This window comes from Danio rerio, chromosome 18, assembly GCF_052040795.2.
Source record: "Danio rerio strain M-AB ecotype USA chromosome 18, GRCz13ab, whole genome shotgun sequence".
NCBI classification, from domain to species: domain Eukaryota; kingdom Metazoa; phylum Chordata; class Actinopteri; order Cypriniformes; family Danionidae; genus Danio; species Danio rerio.
Genome location: NC_141038.1, coordinates 15470128 through 15490377, shown reverse-complemented (window position 1 = coordinate 15490377; position 20250 = coordinate 15470128). Strand labels below are relative to the sequence as shown.

Here is a 20250-nt window from a genome sequence, read left to right as displayed (position 1 = left end):
AGCTGGCAATAATCTGGACACACAGACACAGCTGTAGCTCATCTTCACTAATTAAATAGACTATGTTTGCCACTCACTTTCACAAACACTTTGCTGGGTCTTGTTTCTTCTATGAACTTTATGAACTTTTTTCCTGTTTGCTTTGCTATGTTTTGATTCCTTGTCTAGTTTAACGCTTTTATTCTTTGACGTCTAGCCTGACCTTTTACCTGTTTTGTCACTATGTTTGTTGGATTATCTTTATACTCCTGTTTTTGACCTTTGCCTGCATGACTACCCTTAATAAACTGCATGTGAATGCATACATCAATTGTCCAGCGTCCACTTTGTAACAGCACCAAAATCTAAGAAACCTAGAATGATTTTTCAATAAATAACATTCTAAATTTCAATAAATTCACCTCAAATATGCTATGATATGACTTCACTATAAAATAAGCAAGCCAAATGGACCACTTTCATGGTGCTTTTATGATGTTTTCAAATGCTTTCCTGGGTGAACTATTAGCTAAGTGCATACGCATAAGACAACCTTTCAGAATAACCCGTACAACAGAGACAAATAATGCAGGTAGTGATCTCAAAAGCAAACATTATTTGGGGCATTTGACATTTATTGAAATAGGCCTCTGGTCTGCATCTGAAATGTCTACATCTCAATGCAAATAACAACTCTGAAATACGACACATACCTAGAGTCAACATGACCTTTTCAAAACCCCAGCAAACAATGATTAATAACTTATTACGGGCATGAAATCAAAGCGTTATCGATCTTAAGTTAAACTTGGATTTGCATATATACTCAGATGGATGTCTTGGTTCTGCCATCCTTATATGTTATTTGCACTGCGGTGTTGGGTTCACCTGCCTTCATATCTACTCCAATGCAAACGAAGCCACTTGCATTTCTCTGGCCTCACAATCAAGCTTTCCTCACGATCACAGAAAGCAATTTAGCCCAAAATCAACATCGCTCACACTGCCCATTTTCCCAATTCGAGAGAGAGAGAGGGAGAAAGAGTGAATTGGGGAGGATGTTGATGACAGGAAAATCTGCTCAGTGTTGGAAACATATACAGTGAAATGAACGCATCTCATCTAGCACTTGCTGATTATAAGTGATATGTGAAGAGTATATATGAAGGAGAATATATATAAAAGGGGCAGATAAAAATAGAGAGAGACTATGATTAGAGTAGAATGCTAGAATATGGTGTTTGTACTTTATTTGAAAGAGTATGTAGAATCCAAAATATATTGTTTGTTAGCCATTATATATATATATATATATATATATATATATATATATATATATATATATATATATATATATATATATATATATATATATATATATATATATATGGATGAAAACAAAATGAATAGCTGCTGAATTTTTCTTTATTAAATATTTTCCAAGTGCTGTTTAACAGAGTATTTTCCCCAACTCATTTTTAAACATTTTAATAAGTATTTTCTAGTAGCTCTTGTATTTTGTCCATGATGACATGAATGACACAAAACAGTGTGTCACTAAATATACTTGGGCAGCCGTTAATTTACCTGGGAGGCCTGCCCAAGTAAAGTCTATGTGTGGGAAGTACGGATATTAGCCTGCACTCACTTGGGGATTTACGCCTACCTAACTTTGAATAGTAACAGTTCTTGACACCAAACAAAACAATACAAGTTTTTGACCCCCAATACAAAAAAAAAAAAAAAAAAAAGATATTATTGGAAAGAAGACACTTGAAGCTTGACTGTGGTCCATCTGGAAGGTTTCATGCTCAAAAACATAAAAAGTTATACATTATATACTAATAATTACACTATGTTCAATATTTGTTTTTCCAAAAAAAAAAAAAAGCACAGAAAAGCATTAATGCAATAACCTAAGTAATTATACTGTGAAAGCCAAGTGTCTCATGAGTTTATATTTTAAATTTGATGAAGATATAATGCAAAATAAGATTTCTGTAAAAAGTTTTATCAATGTCCTTATCTCCCACACTGTCAGAGGCACTTTCTCAAAAAGTACCTTCCCAAAATAAAACAGTAACAATTGCTGAATAATTTGGTCTACATTCATTGGTCTACATTCATCGAGAGTTTATAATGCTCCAAACAAACAAACAAACAAAACAAAAAAAGTTATAGATGCTTAAATAATATAATTTTTTTTCTATTTTTTTAACTATATTAATTAGTTTAACTAGTTAATTCGGCAAGTCATCGGATAACAGAGGTTTGTTCTATAACCAATCAAAAACAAACAAACAAACAATGAATAAAATAAATAAAAATAATAAAAATAAATAAATAAATAAATAAATAAATAAATAAATAAATAAATAAATAAATAAATAAATAAATAAATAAATAAATAATATTTACCTTAAAATAGCTTTAAGAAACATTTAAAAAAATGTATTATAGCCAAATTTAGTTGATTCAGATGGTTGGTTCATACCTCAGATGAAAAATATTTTAAAAAGAATAAAAATTACACAGAAAGGCTAATGATTTTGTATATTTATATTGGTATATTCAACATTACTTATACTTGCAATAATTGCGTCTGTGCAGCCAACATTTTGCAATAATGTTCTACTGAACCTAATGCTCAAACTTCAAATAGAGTATGTAAAAATATGAACAGAAATATAATGAAAGTTTTAGCTTCAGTAGCTGAAAACGTCATTCTGTTTTGGAATACACAGTTTTAGTGGATTCCCAGTAGATAAAATCAAGTGCTGTCCTACTTTTTCCCCCTCTTTGTATCCTATTTCACTCAAACATATGTCACATTATGGACATAAAATAGCTTGCAAATGCTGTTTCATGCTGGCTTTTGGCAGTCCAATCAAATAACCAGTCAAAAATAAATAAATAAATAATAAAAAATAAATAAATAAATAAATAAATAATTAAATCCACTGGAAATATTTGAGCAGACTGCTTTGTGATATTTTGCACTCCGGCCATTGTGTACAATCGGCACAGTTTGGCAAATGTGGGTCATATGGGTATTGACGGCATACAGAAAATCTGAATTTGCATATCACACAGTTTGCGCATTACAAACATGATATGAGTAGATTGATTATATGTGATTCCAAACACAACCTGTATTCAAAAGTGCATATACTCCTCGCGGTTAAAAGCACATATGAATATAAATGCTCCCAGCAAAATTACACTGAAAAGCTATAAATATGGGCACTTCGGAGCTGTGTTTTGATTGGCTTGTTTTCTTTAATAGATCTGTCATCTCTCAAATGCCAAATCCAACAAACAAACTGAGAAAGAGAGAGAGAGAGAGATGGGTAAGGAAACATTTCTTTTTCCTCTAATACCTCTGAGGGTCCCTGTCAGATGACGTGACATTGAGAAGTGACTCATTCGGAGGTTAATTAAATGTTGTTTATGCCAAGTGAGAGAAATTACTACACTACCCAGAGAGCACTAATGCAACGCCTGTGTTCTCTGACCTGCAGAAGCGTGTAATTTCCTGTGGTGAGAGAATAATCCGCAGCCACGTGACCATTTTAAGCATGCCTGATGACTTGCATAGAGAACCCTAGAAAAGAGGCTCACCGTGATATTGGCACAGTTTCAGCAGCAATCAAGGAGACAAAAGAATAATGGCATTGTATTTGCAGTGTCAACGCCATTTAGTGAAGGTTTAGTGGCAATTATGCGCAGCTCCGATGGCTGGCCTTTATTTAGACACCTCATGACATTTTCCACAGTCAAATGTATTAGTGATGCATGTAAAATCACTCTGCTTGATCTGACATCTCAGAAACATTTCAATGTTCTGAGCCTTTGAGTTTGACATCATTTTTATCACATGAAGCCCCCAGGGCACAATCTTAATAAGACAGGCTTAGTCAGTATTTCTTTCTTAAATCAAAGGAAAATGTTTCAAAGAAAAAACATAGTACATCTACACTGTAAAAATGCTTTTTGTGATTCATGTTTAATCTTTCCTCCAACACCTTTGGATGTTAAAAAGTTTGAAAAAAAAAAAAAAACTTTTATTGCCATTTTGAATAGTTTGGTATTATTTATTGTCTAGTTTGATGTTGTAAATTGTCACCTGCCAGTACTTTTTTTCTGGTATTTTACAGACTTAATTCTATATATATATATATATATATATTATTTATAATACAATATATTGTTTCAAACCACTAAAACTTTAGTAATAGCCACTTTGATGAAATGCACAGCTGAGTTTTCATCATCAAAAGTCGACAGAGCAGAGAAACACATTCAATAAAACAATTCAAAACGGCAAATAATCAGAAAAAAACATGGAGAACATGAAATATGGGACCCGTTAATTAACTAATATTTGATCAACAGTGTATTATGAGGTCTATTTTTAGTACATTTAATCAAAAGAAAAATAAATTCTGTCATTTTTATTATCTGTGTCTGTCTGTCACAGATATCTGACACATATTATGGTATACAATAGGTTAAACATATACATTTACATATATGTTTTCCTTTTGAATTGAATGTTGTGTATGACCCAGCATGTTCTTGTGAAATCCATTCTCTATACTTTTCCAAATATTAGCAAGTTGTTTGTTGCGAATGAAACATAATCATAATCACTGCTTTGAACCTTATATGATATGTTATAACATCATAGTTAATCTTATTGAATAATAAACCAGGCACAAAATAGATAAAAACAGTCCTACCGTTGTCTGTTGCCAAGAAGAGAGCGGTGTACTGGTTGTTGTGGACATGTGGAGACTCGCGGTCCAGTATGGCTCTGGTGGTAACATTGCCTTTGAAAGGGTTCACGATTAGCCAGTCTGCTGGATCTCTCAACACTGCAAACCTGAGAGACACAACGGTTACATATGGTTACATACACTACAAATTACATAAAAAAAGAAAAACAAAAACAGCAGAACTTTGCTGTAAATATATGGTAGCAACATGATAAATCAAACTTTAGAAATAAAAGATTTTAACAGATGAATGAAAACATCATTGAAATATATTGAAATAATGCAATATACAACAATGTACAGTATACAATAATGCAACACAACATTAATTTAACAACATATTGTTATAGGTTTGTGATTGGTAAGTTCTGGTTGTTTGGTTTTTGCTTTCTTGCGTTAACAGGTCATCAGAGGAGCTCCAAAATGAGTTCCAGTAGACTATTTTAGAAGTAATTTGAGTTCTACTGTAACCCACAAATTATATTAATTTAGCTTATTTTGGATTTTGATCTTATGTTATTTGTCGTTATATTGAACTTTATATTAATTAACTATATCTACTAGTTATGTTAGACATTTAATTTGCATATGATTTATCTGTGCCCCTTTAAACTTGATGTTTTATTATTTTTTAACCTTTTAAATAAATATAATTTTGGCATTTAGATTTCTTACTTTTTTTTATAGATACAGCACATACTGTAGTAACTAAATATACAATTTTTTTATATTTTACATTTACACTTTTTTTTTTACCTAAACATTTTACATTCTTTTATTGTTAAAATGACATTACATATTTTGTCATTTCATTTTATTCTTTAACTTTAAAAGGTTTATACCATTGGAGAAGGTGGACAGCAGTACAGATAAAATAAGACATGACTGAAAAGAGGTAATGGGTATTTACATTTGTGATGACAGTTGGAAAAAATGCTTGAGTAATGTACATAAATTTTCTGTGAACGCAGGACATCATCTGATCCAATATAAGGTCATTCATAGGCTCCATTATTTTAAATCAAAACTTCATAACATATTGCCAACAATCTCTTCTTGTTGTAATAAGTGCAAAGTGTCAACAGAAACTCTGTTTCATCCTTTGTGGTCATGCAGTAAACTACAACCATTCAGGAAAAATATATTTGAATTTCTTTCTGAAGTGTATTCAATACATCTGGAACTTGATCCTAGTATTTTTTTAGTATTTAGTATTTTTTTTTAGTATTTTACTTTGAAGAGCAGAGGACAGTTCTTGCATTAGAAACTAAACACAAGCAATGTTATATGTTGTATGTGTATAGCAAAAAAAAAAAAAAAAAAACATTTTACAAATGTGAATATCTTTTGCTGTCCCCATCTTTGAAATTTGGGTTAGATCATTTGGAAATACAGTAATGTATATTACACTTAGAAGAACTGAGATGTGACAAATTGTCTGTTGTTAACAAGATTTGGGAACCATTTATATTATTTTATATTATTTAGATGAATTATTTACAAGAATACTGTATGTTAATTAATGCAATAATGCATTTTATTTCATTAATTATTTTACAATTTTCTTATAATTATTTTATAATGTCTCTTTTGGTTTTACTGTCCATGTACACCTTGCTTCAATGTTTAATATTCGTCCCAGAGAGTTTCAATGATTGTAAATGTAATTCATGCATGCCTCATATTATTAGGTAGGGTTTTGAGTTTTGTTTTGTAGTAAGATGAATTCACTTTGATAAAGCACTTCCAAAAGAACTTTGATATGTGGTCTATCTCTTCTTGTAAGGATTTAGGTAGTACTGTATTAAGGTTTTTGCAATGAAAAATAAAATTAAAAAGTACAAAAAAAAAAAAAACTTTAAAAGGTTTTTACCATGACTTTTTATACTCTTTTTTTTTTCCAGAGCATAGCAACAATTTTTTCATAACCATAACCCTAAAAACTGAAGTAACCTTTGAAATGACAGTAATTATTGTCATTATTCCATTACATTATTCCAATAGTTCTATTGAAGGTGAAATCCTATAAGGTTTAACATTGTTTACAGAGTATACAGCATGCAACTTTTACCACAGGTCACACTTTAAAAGTTTACCAAAATGAAACAATTTCAAAAGTTCTTTCAGCTGATTTGTCCACCTATTATAGGAAAAATCCCCTTAGACCAACCAAGAGCCCTGCTCGAGAACACATTGCTGACAGCTCATGGATTACAGCTTGTGGCGTTCAAACCTACGACCTCTTAGTTCCCAGTCCAGATTTTCAACCATTAAGCAACATGACCTGGGGCATTAGCTCTACAGAGTGCTGATGGGTTATCGGGAAGGTCAGCTGAAAGTGAAATAAGAAGAAATGGAGCAAGAAGATGAACGCCCGAAACATGCAGGAGTGATAAATGACCCGCAGCAACACCTCTAAGAGTAATGAGCCGTTTTGTAATTGAGTAACCAAGTGATAATATCTCAGGCACGACCCTACCAGAACACCTTAAAAAAATGGGTATGAACTACTCAGTAAAAAAAAAAAATAATAATAATAAAATTTTGCTGAAATCTGGAATTGAGTCCTTGATTTACAGGCTAAATGAAAAACAAACACACCAAATGAAATGCCAAGTTCTTCAGCTCTGCTTCTTTCAGGACACCCGTAGAGACTCTTTCACAAAGGTTTTTTTTTCTCTTGTTCTTCTAAAAAGCCTTGCTGACTAAGATAACTTTCCCAAAAGAAACACAAACATTCACACAACAAAGATTTTTTTTTTCTTTGTCCTAAGAGGTTCAGAAAATTGGATTTGCTCACTAAAGCAAAAACAGAAGTGGGAAATGAAGAGGCACAGGTGATTTAATGACTCTATACTGCAAGCTATTTCTTGTTATAATAATCTTTAATTTTTAAAGAGGTCAAAAACTGAATTTCCCCCCTAATTTTATAATGCTCTAGGCAATCTGTAAAAAAAATATATATATATCTTTTTTTTTCTAACATTTTATTATAAACACTGCATTTGTACAGTAGACATGCTGCATTCAAGATTTAGAAATAAAAAGTCTACTGTTGTTATTGCTATAATTGTATCACGGTTAAGCACCCTCACAAAAGTACAGATGAAAGGAATTTTCAAAACACATCGATTTATTTACAAAAACACTCACAGGCCAGGAACAGGAAGACACAGAGGATCAAAATGACAATATAATACTGGACCAGGACTGAACTGAAATCTACAGGACTGTATAAACACACAAGCCATGAGAGACGGTCCTCGCTGTAGCCCGCGGCTTAAAGACGTACTGGACCAGGTCTATTACGTAATGGACAATCACCTACTCCCAACCCTAAACCCAACAGTCATAGTCAACCCAGGCTCATTCTGATTATTTACCTCCATAAACATTTGTGCCAAATACGTCCCAGGAGGTAAATTTCTTTCACGAGTGCCATTTGTGCCTGCTGTTCTCATGTAAATCCACCAGAGGCCGCTGTCAACTGACTGACAAACTGACTGACTAAACGACTGATCCCACCCAACCCACTCTCTTCCCAAAACTCAACGAATAGTTTTTTCAAAAGCAAAAGCAGCAGCCTGATTTTTTACCAGGTTCTCACATTATCACCATGCTATTTAATTGTTTATTTTTTGTTTTGACTTTTGCTTTTGTCCTACCTGCTTTAAGAAACTTGAACCCCGTCATCACTGTCACCTCTGCTCTGCATCTCAAATCCTCCAACATATGCAATGAGCTGCTTTAACTGGTAACAGCGGAAAAGCCGTTCAGCTGGTAACAACATCACACCGCCCTGTAGCGTTCATTTTAAAAACGAAACGCAGCCACATGTTCCTCTGGCTACGTAATTTGCGTTCTCCAGAAATGTATATAGGGCTACGTTTTTAGAATGAGCTGTTGGTTAAAGTAGTATGGGTGTAACCTACCTGGTCCAGTAAGTCATTGTGACACAGACTGCAGCAAGGGCGGTCTGAGACTAAACTAAATACATGATGATTAAACTGAATACATATAGGGGTGTGACACAGGTGGAACTAATGAAACTAACGAATGGCAGGATAACTGAACAAAGGAATCAGATGACATAAACACAAGCACATAGAAAACAACATGAGAAATCACATGACACAAATGTATGGAAAACAACACAGACACACCAAAATTGTGGCAAATTTTGTTTTGCATATTAAAATATAGTATAATACAGGTATAATACTGTAATATGTATTACATTTTTTGTTAAAAATTAAAAATGAAGTTCCTGTAACTTTGACATATACGCTTTAAAGTAAGATTCAATTAGTGCATGTTGGGTAACATAATCACTAAGATACATAAAACGAACAAATACACAATGAACAAAACTTTTATTACAGTATTTATTAATCATTGTTAATGTTAGTAAATGTAAATAAAGTCGTTCATTGTCAGTTCATGTTAATTATGTGCATGATCTAATGCTAAGAAGGATATATTTGGATATTAATAATGTGTTAGTAAATGCTGGACTATCATTATTAAATGATATTAAATGATGTACATTCTTAGTTCATATTAGTATATGTAATTAAAAAGTAAGTAAAAATAACTACCGTTCACTAATGAAATGTTAAAGTAAAGTGTGACTGAAAGGATGAAGATTACTATGTGCATTCGTTAATTAATAAACAAAAATGTAAAACCATTGGGGGGGGGGGGGGGGGGGGGGCTCTGGACTTTTGCTCCTTCTGGTCCTTTTCTACTTTAGTCTTTTGTTCACTGGCTCTTTTCTGCTCTGGTTCTTTCTAGTCATTTGGCAGAACTACACTTAGAACGGCTGCAGTTAAATAGCCATTCTTACAGTACATCATGACCAACATGGATATCTAAAAATAAATACAAACCTTTCTAAAAACAATATGTACTGTACAGTATGCTATACAAGTTCAGTTAAGAACAAGATAGACAAGCTTTAGCTCCATTCCTCCCACCTCACACTGCTTTTGACAATAAAAAAGCACATTTCATGAAGCCATTCTATCTTATCAACGTTCTATCATAACACATCTCAGGGAGGGAAAAGCATCCTCTGATTCACGAGGACAAGCTCTCGGAAACAAGCTAGCATGAGATTACCATCACGCTGCTCTGGGTACAAAAACCTCACATCCTGACTCAGATGCTCAAGCCAACAGTTTGTAATTCTCCTGTAAAATCAGCTGGCATTTGTTAGAGAAACGTTTTCTGACCTGGAGTGTGTCACAAAGGCTGTAAACGCAGTCAATAGCTTTATGTGGCTGGATAAGGAAGCAGCTTTGTTTGGCATTGACAAGCATACAAAGATGCATACAGTACAAGCACACAGGGGTACAAATATCAAAAAAGTGAGTGTGACTTTTTTTTATGTATAATAGTAAAATTATCCAGGGAAAAAAAAATCCATTGACAAACATAAAGATGCAAAATGCAAATATTTGAAATGCATGACAGTTTCATGTCAGCTGGTTTTTTGACACAGATCTCTATTCCAAGCATCAATGTTTTTTTTTTTTTTACTGTAAATTCTGTTAACACTTTTAAGTCAAGCCTATCACATTCTTTGTATTCTTTATACAGTTTTAGTCAAAATATTTTACAGATGATGTTTAACAGAGCAATGAATGTTTCACAGTATTTCCTATAATATTTTTTCTTCTGTAGAAATATTATTTGTTTTATTTCGACTAGAATAAGCAGTTTTTATTTTTTTTTAACTATTTAAATTTTTTTTAAACAATATTATTATTAAAATTTTAACAATATTATTAGCCCCCTTGAGGTTAATAATTTCATGGATGAGGAAACGATGTTGTACTGACTCCACTGACAACATCCATTAGCCAACATATTTAATTTAACCCTTTTTGCATCCTTGTTGGAACTCACACTGCTAGCGATCGAAGATTTGTGTTAATTTGGCAAGTATTCTGCATTCTGTATTGTACAGGAGACAGAGAAGATTGATTGACACAGGTCTACAGCCAATCAGGATGCAGAACACAATACTGTAAAAAAAAAGTTCTTGTCACGTGACTTGCGATGTGCTTGCGGCATTCTGAAAAATTGAGATGAACTTAGGTGGACCTTGAAAAATATCTAGTAAAATAATATGTACTTTCATCAAGGCAAAGATGGAAATCAGTTATTAGAAATGTGTTATTAAAGATATTTTGTTTCCGAATATGCTGAATTTTTTTTTTTTCTTTCTGGATAAAAATACAGCGAGGCTAATAATTAAGGAGGGTTAATAATTCTGACTTCACTGTATAATGATAATGATTAATTTCATCAGTACACCCTCAAAAACTGGCTATTCATATACTGACACAAAAACAAATGGATAGCTAACTTCTTGAATCTCTCATCAGGCCTTCAACAATGCTATAAATCAGGCATTTTGAGAATTTGAAATAGTAGGTGTGGTTCAGACACTTGATCATAAGTATTGTGTAGAAAACTCATCAACGATGCTTTTTGTTAAATCTACACACAGTGCTTCACTCTATTAGCCTCTTCTCAACGTAATTAGTTTGTCATTAAAAGCACATTATGCAAATTAATATGTTATCTATAATGATACATACTAATGACCATAAATAAGCTGTCAAATTCTTTTCACCCATAATCAAGGCTTTGGCTGATGCAAGAGTTTACATTAGGAGGTACTTTGATGTAAATTACAACACATACTGAAGGATACCACAAATTCTTTTGAACAAAGCTGTCTGTAGCTGCCTGTGTTTTGCTAGCATGTCTTAAAATCCCTGTTTCCACCTGTTATAAACATCACATCAGTGAACACATCACAGGTGGTCAACTGAAGCTACATTTAATCTACAACGATGTAGCCATAAATAGAAAAGTTTGAGCTTGCCTTACTATCACACTATCAAAGACTATCGTACTATCAAAGAATGTAGAATACACAGGACATGTCACTCATATAGTTTTCAATGGGGAAAAGTGTAATGGTCAATTTAGCAAATAAAGCCCCACCCTCTAGTACAGGAGCCAATCATTGTGTCGATACAGACTGACAATTCTCTGGGGAGGAGCTTTGACCAGATGTTAGTTTCTGTAGATTTTGAGTGATTAAAAAGTTCATGAATAAAATGTTTAAGTTTAAATGAAACTAAAGAGACAGCTGTTGTGTTATTTTATTGTTGAGTCCTAATTAGGGTTGTAACGGTATGAATTTTTCACGGTATGATAATCGTCTAAAACAATACCACGGTTTGACGGTTTCGCGGTATACGGTATGTTACAAATGTTACAAAATAATAGAACAGTGAAGCAAATTTGACTTTTTCCAAATAATATATTTTATAGTTACTATAAACAACACCACTTACAATGAACAAATAAAAATAAGAAAATAATAAATAATGTGTCAAAGTCCAAATAAAGTCCAAATAAACATGGTGCAAATCCTCAGTAAAAAATAGATATAAATATTTACTATACTATAAATAGTTACATAACGAAACTAGATTCAATATGGAACATCCTTAGGTTTTATGTGCCAGCATGGATATGGTTGTCTATCGATATGGATTTGGATATGGTTGTCTGCAATGCAGACAGACAGCTGCATCTTCATTTGCGTCTTTTGAAAACAGCAAGAGCAGCAGTTCGTCTTTGCTGTGTCACTGTTTTGTCATGTTTCTGTGCTGCTGTGCATGCAAAAGTACTTAGTATGAGAATTATTTCATGCAAAACTTGTTTTTTTTTTGCGTTTTATTTAGCCGCGCATAAATGTATCTCTCATTCCGTGTTGTTCAAAAAGCTTGGTCCACAAACAAAAGCGAAACCTATGCTTATTGGTTGTGATATAGCGAGTTTGAACCAATCTGGGCATGGAGGAGGGACAATGCATCAATGTATCATGTCTGATTTGTCCGGAGACACAGTGACGAGCGTTTCTTTGTCAAATCAGCGTTGTCAAATGTTGATGACGTAACCGCACTGATTCCGGAGCCTCTGAAAGTCCGCGAATGTTATGTGATACAGCACTGGAAAGCTGAACTCTCTTCTTTATGCCAATCTTTGAATTGTATGAATCGGATCAGCGGATCAAAAGTTATTAAACATTTAAGAGCAATACTTATTTTTAGCCACGGGCGGCTGTCTCGGTCTTTAAGGGTTAAAACCGTTGATATGCAATTGTTCATGGTATGATAATCGTGCACGTTCAAATCGTGGTAAACCGTCATACCGGTATATTGTTACAACCCTAGTCCTAATGTGGAATTTAATCGTAAGCTTGACAAGCAGTTTTGGAGTATTTGATGTTTCCCCGTTCAAACAGAATTTCTGAACATACTCCCTGAGAGGTGTTTCAAAGATGGCTGCCAAGTGAAATGACTTGCATTAAAGGGAATTTGGTACTATGCATGCACATGATGTCATCGTTTTCTAAGGCTTTCTTTTTCGGGTGTTTACACAGACACGACAATAGTGGTGTTTTCAAAAAATTTTTACTTTAAAACCTGTTTACAGTTTTCAGTCTGGCAGCACGGTGTCTAAATGGTTAGCATGATTGTCTCACAGCAAGAAGGTTGCTGGGTCGAGACAGAATGCATCCAATCTCGGTCTATTTCTCTTGTTGTTGTTGTGAATGCGCGATTTTGAGTGAGGCTTGGTTGATGCGTGCTCGCTTACTCTTGTGTTAGTTGTGTCGGTGGTATGCTGTTCTATTCTCAGCACCTCAGTCTAGTTGGTTTTGGTTGTTGCTGGGATTGGAACATGCACGTCGCATATGTGAGTGCACAGTAAGTGTTTTATTTATTGTGTACTCATGTCTTATGTTCTGTCTCGTCTTGGTTTTGTGTCAAAGCATGTGGCTCTGTATTTACAATGTGGCCAAGTGCTTTAGTGTTGTGTTTCATGTGAACCCGCGATTAATGACACCTCTCATTGGCTGCCTGTTCTAGTCTTGTTTTACGTGAACATATGGCTTGTATTGTTTCTTTGTGTCATGTGCTCTCCCATCTATTATCTAGTCCCACCCTTCTTGTTAACCCATTTTTAGTTCACTACCTGTTTGCTTGTTGATCCTTTCTCCTTATAGTCTTCTCATGTCTGGTGTTCTAGGCTAGTTTGTCGTCATATTTGTCTTGTCTAATTATGTCCAGCCGTGCTTTTCCAAGCCAGCCCATTCAAGTTTGTTTGTTTATTTTGTTTTGTTAATGTTTTCCCCCTCTGCATAGTTTTTGTTGTCTTTTTTGTTTTATCTTATAATAAGCCCATGAGTATATTGATGTTTCTCAGCACTCAAGGTTGTACGCTTATTACTGGTTTGTGGCTAAAATAGCATTCGTAAAACAATTGCTAGAGTAATTGGTGGTTCATTCTGCAGTGGCGACCCCTGATAAAGCAGGAAATAAGCCAAAGTTTTCAGTCCCAAAAACAACATTGTCATGTAAACGAATAGATAAAGCAAAAAAAAGTTTAGTATTTTTGTCAGAAACTATATGTAGCCAAAAAATAGAGAGAGCATTCGTTCTTGATTTTATTTGTGCCTATTAAAAGTACACGGCCATTTATACTATGAAAGAAACCTGCTTTGTCACTATACCGGTGTGTAAGGATGGTTTTGGCCAAAACATTTCCTAATTGGCTCCTTATTGTTTAATTATGTAATTGGCAAAATACATTCTTACCTTCCAAAAAACAGTATTTGATTTATTATGGAATGTCCTGAAATAATAATTTCTAGTAGATTATGTGGAGGCTGATGTTACCACAAATGTGAATGACCAAGGTAGACAATGCTCATGAATGAATGGAGCATAGAACACAACATGCATGCATGTATTCATTCATTCATTCATTTTCCTTTGGCCTGGTCCCAGATTATCAGGTGTCACCACAGCGGAATGAACCACCAACTATTCCGGCATATACTTAACAGCACTCAAACAGCAACCTTTTTACTGTGAGGCGACAGTGCTAACTACTGAGCCACCGTGCCACCCATTATAAAACAAGTGATAATAAATCAATAATAACGTTATAATAACTTATAAGTTAGTTAACTCAAAATGGAAAATTATGTCATCAATTATGTCACCCATTACTTGTTCCAAACCAGTTTGGGTAATTTGTTCTGTTGAATACAATATATATATATATATTTTAAAGAATGTTGGAAACTGGTAACCACTGACTTCCATGGTATTATTTTTATGATGCTATGTGTATTAATGGTTAAAGTTTTACAACATTCGTCAAAATATCTTCTTTTGTATTTGACTCAAACTGGTTTAGAACAAGTGAAAGGTGAGTAAATGAATGATAACAGATCTTTATGTTTGTGTAAACTATTTAACTACCTTTAAAAACATACATACATTAACAATATACATTTTACATAAAAAAATGTTCTCTGACTGGTTTAGAAGGGTAAGATTGAAGTCATGGACATTATGAGTATAAGATGTTCTGAATAATTAAATATCTAAATCGATCAGAGTTTTTGGGTCAGTGGGTGGTCCAAATATTCTGGTAAAAGTGAAAAAGCCCAGAGCGTTTTAGACCCAATTTACATTTGCATTTTGCATCGTCCACTTTTGATTAAATTCATAAAAAAGCATTTTAGACGACACAAATAAGACCAAGGAGAATCTGGGTTGGACTTTCTTCAGTTCTGAAGTTCAAAGTGAAAGGAAAGACAAATAAGCCACATGTTTCATCAGCATCCAATTTAGTTTGTTAGAAAGTAAGTTGGTGAGTGTGTGGACGGTCTTAAAGATAGCCTGGTCATTAATCCTGTTGCAGAGCTCTACGGGTCTCTTGCTTTATGCATCTTGATGTTTTTTTGGCTACGGTAACAAGGCTCCAGCCTCCAATATGTGACAGCAATTGTTTAAGACATGCTGTAAAATTCTGCACAAACAACTTGAAATTGCTTTGTACTGTATGTGTGCAGTCTCATCAACAAAATGACTGTAGACTAAACAAACAAAACATCTTATTAGGATTATTTATATCATTAAAGTAAAATATTGAATGTGCACATCAAAACAATACATCAGTGTACATCGGGGATTTACGAGGTTGTGAGTTTATGAAATGCTAAAACAGTAGGTAAGAAAATCACCATAATATAAAAAAGTGCAGTTAAAACTTACCACATACTAAAAAAATATGTTTGATATGATTCTTGATAGTTTTATTTTTGCGAACAATAATTGACATTGAATAACTGCAAACATGTAAATGTTTTGCTAAAATATTAAAAGGACAGTTCTAGCAAATAGTTTTGAAATTGTTTATTCATGTTATTTTAAGTTTGTTTTAACATATTTGTTTTAATATGTAGTTAATATTACACAAATATGAATATGTATGAATGAATAGTATTATTTTATTTCAAATAATTCAGTGTTTTGAAATGTAATGTATTATATCATGTATTGTTTAAGATTAGATTACTAGATACTTAAAAACAAAACAAAGTACACATTTATTGAAAATATAAATTCATTTATAAAATATTTTAACAAAACTATATTTTGAAAATTAATATTGTACTATTTTGGAAGACATAAATTAATAATAATAATAATAATAATAATAATAATAATAATAATAATAATAATAATAATAATAATAATAATAATAATAATAATAATACAACAACAACAACAACAACTACAACTACAACTACAACTACAACAACAACAACAATAACAAGAATAATAATAATAATAATAATAATAATAATAATTATTATTATTATTATTATAAATATATAATTATCATTATTATTAAACATTTATATTATTATAAATTAAATACTACATTAAAATGACACTAAATTAAACTAAATAAAATGACATTTATTCCATCATAAAACAACAACAACAACAACTACATCTATTTCTACTACCACTACTAATGTTAATGTCACCAAGCACAAGTCTCACAGCTGGACTAAAAACCAGACCTATCAAAAAAAAAAAAAAAAGAAAAAAAAAAGAAAAAACACAACACCCCTATTTTAACCACAAGCACACTAAAGTAACTGCTAACAGATACCCACAGCCTCATTTCACCAGGGTTAGGACTTTTCAGATTAGAAACCCCCCAGAAACAGAAAGTATTTTTGTTTGTTTTTGTTAAACCCACTCTCAAATGATAGAAAAGTGTTTCCTTGAGACACCTTTCACAGTCTTTTCACTCTTTGCACCGTTTGATGATGTGTCAGGCCTGAAGAGAGCCCGGGGTGCCGTGCATATTTATGCTCTTGTATAACTGTGAGAGTCCAGAGGCCAAAATGGCCATACTCCACGCTGCCTTCTAATGGAGAACAGGGGAGCGATGCAAACAATGCCTCTGCTCTGCTGCGGGAGAGCATTTCTCAGACTTTTGGCCATAAATTCTGATGCAAACAGTAAAGTACTTCTCCAGTAAAGAATTATGGGAATGCAGATCAAAAAATAAAAGGTAGATTTAATTTGACTGGCAATCTGTATGTATTATATAATAGGAATATGATTTTTTAAAACTTTGATTATGTGTTCAGTCCGATTCCATATGATTTCATGTGACGTTTTTCACTATTTTAAATTTTACTCAACAACACCTATTTTATCAAACTCGTCCAAGGCCCGGTGTCTGTTTGAAAACGGTTGATTAGACCAACCGTTTTCACTTTAACTTGCAAACAAATCTAGCAAAAAAAAAAAAAAAAAAAAGAAAACGGACTTGAGGCGATATCTCTGTACCGTGTTGTCGTATTCACACCAAACTTGGTGTGGCTTATGACAGTTATGTTCTGAGGATATCTGCAAGGTTTTGGAACACTGCCCCTAGTAGTCAAGAGATACAAAAAAAGCTTTTTTGCTTATAAATTCTCAACGGTTTGTCCAAAATTCCTAAAATTGGTCTCTTTACATCTGGCAGAGCATGCCGAGTCCGACAATGTCTGATTTTCCCAGGTCAGCTAATTTGTCTGTTGGCCATTATATACTTTAAATGAATTCAAAAACCTCATTGTTTCACTTTGTCTGATGCTCCATACTAACCTTGTTGCTTTTGAACTTGCTTTTTTATGCCTCTTGGTCATTTTGCCTATAAAGTGCTTGGCCACTAATTGCTGCTTGCAGCTTTATTGATTATTATTATTATTATTATTATTATTAATATTATTATTATTATTATTATTTCTGTTTACATAAATATTACATCTTAAATAAGGATTATATTAAATGATCTAATATTATTTATTTATACATTGAAGAGAATTGATACATAAAATTTGGAAAACTTTGAAAGTGTCCCAAAGTGCAGTCACAAAAACCATCAAGCGCTACAAAGAAACTGGCTCACATGTGAACTGCCCCAGGAAAGGAAGACCAAGAGTCACCTCTGCTGCAGAGAATAAATTCATCCGAGTCACCAGCCTCAGAAATCGCAGGTTAATAGCAGCTCAGATTAGAGACCAGGTCAATGACACACAGAGTTCTAGCAGCAGACACATCTCTAAAACAACTGTTAAGAGGAGACTGTGTGAATCAGGCCTACATGGTAGAATATCTGCTAGAAAACCACTGCTAAGGACAGGCAACAAGCAGAAGAGACTTGTTTGGGCTAAAGAACACAAGGAATTGACATGTGCTTTGATCTGATGAGTCCAAGTTTAAGATCTTTGGTTCCAACCACCGTGTTTTTGTGTGACGCCGAAAAGGTGAACGGATGGGACGAACAGATTCTCATCAAGAGAATGCCAAGAGTGTGCAAAGCAGTAATCAAAGCAAAAGGTGGCTACTTTGAAAAACCTAGAATATGGCATATTTTCAGTTGTTTCACACTTTTTTGTTATGTATATAATTCCACATGTGTTTATTCATAGTTTTGATGCCTTCAGTGTAAATCTACAGTTTTAGTCATGAAAATTAAGAAAACTCTATGAATGAGAAGGTGTGCCCAACTTTTTGGTCTGTACTGTACCTAAAATGAATGAAGGCAATGAATGATTGAAATTATTATTATTATTATTATTATTGTTATTATTATTAATAGTCATAAATAAGAATACATTTGCATACTCTTACAGTACATATTATTTTAAATAATTAATTCTATATATATACAATTTTTAGAATGATTTTTTAAACAATAATTATATAAGGACAAACTATATTAAGATTAATAGATTAGCAACTAAACAATAATATTAATAATAATAAATGTTTGCCTAGCTTCCCAAATGATGAATAATGAATGCTTTGTTGGGCTTTTTTGAGCTGGATATTTAACTTTGTCCAAGATTAATTTGTGCTCTAATTTTTATTGTTCTGTTCTGAATTGCATGCTACGGCCCCAAAAACAGCCCTCTTTATCAGCAAACACACATCTGCGGGGACGAGGCAAGCGGCACACTTACACTAATGCTCTGACTTCCCAGTATTTGTAAAATAGGATGGATGCGCCCATTAGGATATTACTCTGAGCCATTGAAATTCAATGGCTGTGTGGTTTGGAACTGCGTTAGACATGTCTTTCTGAGCGAAGACGCAATAAGATTAGACCTAGAAAGAAAAAAAAAACTAAATAAATCTTTCCCAAACAACATCATTCTCGTTATAAGTACATCTCTCTATAGGATTCATTCACACTGGCTTAACTAAACTCCCACTTGTGCATCTGCCAGGTCCCAGATCTGTGCACAAAGAAGCAGAGGTTGATAAAAAACAGCTGTGCCATAAACTCTCATGTCTGCGACAAATTGCTGTTGTCACCCCTGCAAATATTTTGGGTTCATACTGGCAGAAAGAGCTGTACAAAGGAAATAAATGTGACAGGGAGGCTGGAGAATATAAACAGGGGAAGATGGGCCATCAATCAGCCGTGGTCAGACTCGGAGGGAATCAGACCCCTTCTGTGGGTGCAGTCCGTTCTGCCAGCCTGTCCATTAACTCCTCGTTAAAGTTCAGACTGTCGCTCACCATCCATTCATCTCACTCTGTTGCTTAACCCTCTGACAGCCCTCACAGGTTTGGTATACAGACAAACACATATTCACGCATGGACACATACACACTTTTGATTTGTGGAATCTATAAAGATGGCTTGTTATGTTACAGGTTTCTCATATTTTTGAGTAATGGTTCTCAATTGGTTTGGTCATAAGACCCATTTTATCTCATTAAAGCCTGCATTAAAACAGAATTCTACATTGTTTTTTATTTTGCTACGGTGATGGACGTTATTCGGCCACTTTATTAGGTATACCTTAATAGTGCCAGGCTGGACCCCCTTTTGCCTTCAGAACTGCCTTAATCATACATGGCATAGATTTTTATTATTTTACTTCAGTTATATTCTAAGTGACTATTTCATATCATTATGTAGTTATATTGAAACTAAATAGTCATATACTGTTATTTTAGTTGATAGATACTTAATAATAACAATACTATTAGTTAACTAATTGTGTTCCAACTATAGGTAAGTCAATAAC

At 33.4% G+C, this 20250-nt stretch overlaps 1 protein-coding gene across 5 annotated transcripts in view; it reads right to left on the bottom strand.

Moving 5' to 3' along the window:
- cdh13 (cadherin 13, H-cadherin (heart)) overlaps nucleotides 1-20250 on the bottom strand; it is a 618570-nt gene that overhangs the window by 48612 nt on the left and 549708 nt on the right. For all 5 annotated transcript variants that reach the window (XM_087293013.1, XM_087293012.1, XM_087293014.1 and 2 more), the window contains one exon: nucleotides 4722-4864. In XM_087293013.1, coding sequence (XP_087149139.1) covers nucleotides 4722-4864 — 143 coding nt within the window. The remainder of the gene's footprint in view (nucleotides 1-4721; nucleotides 4865-20250) is intronic.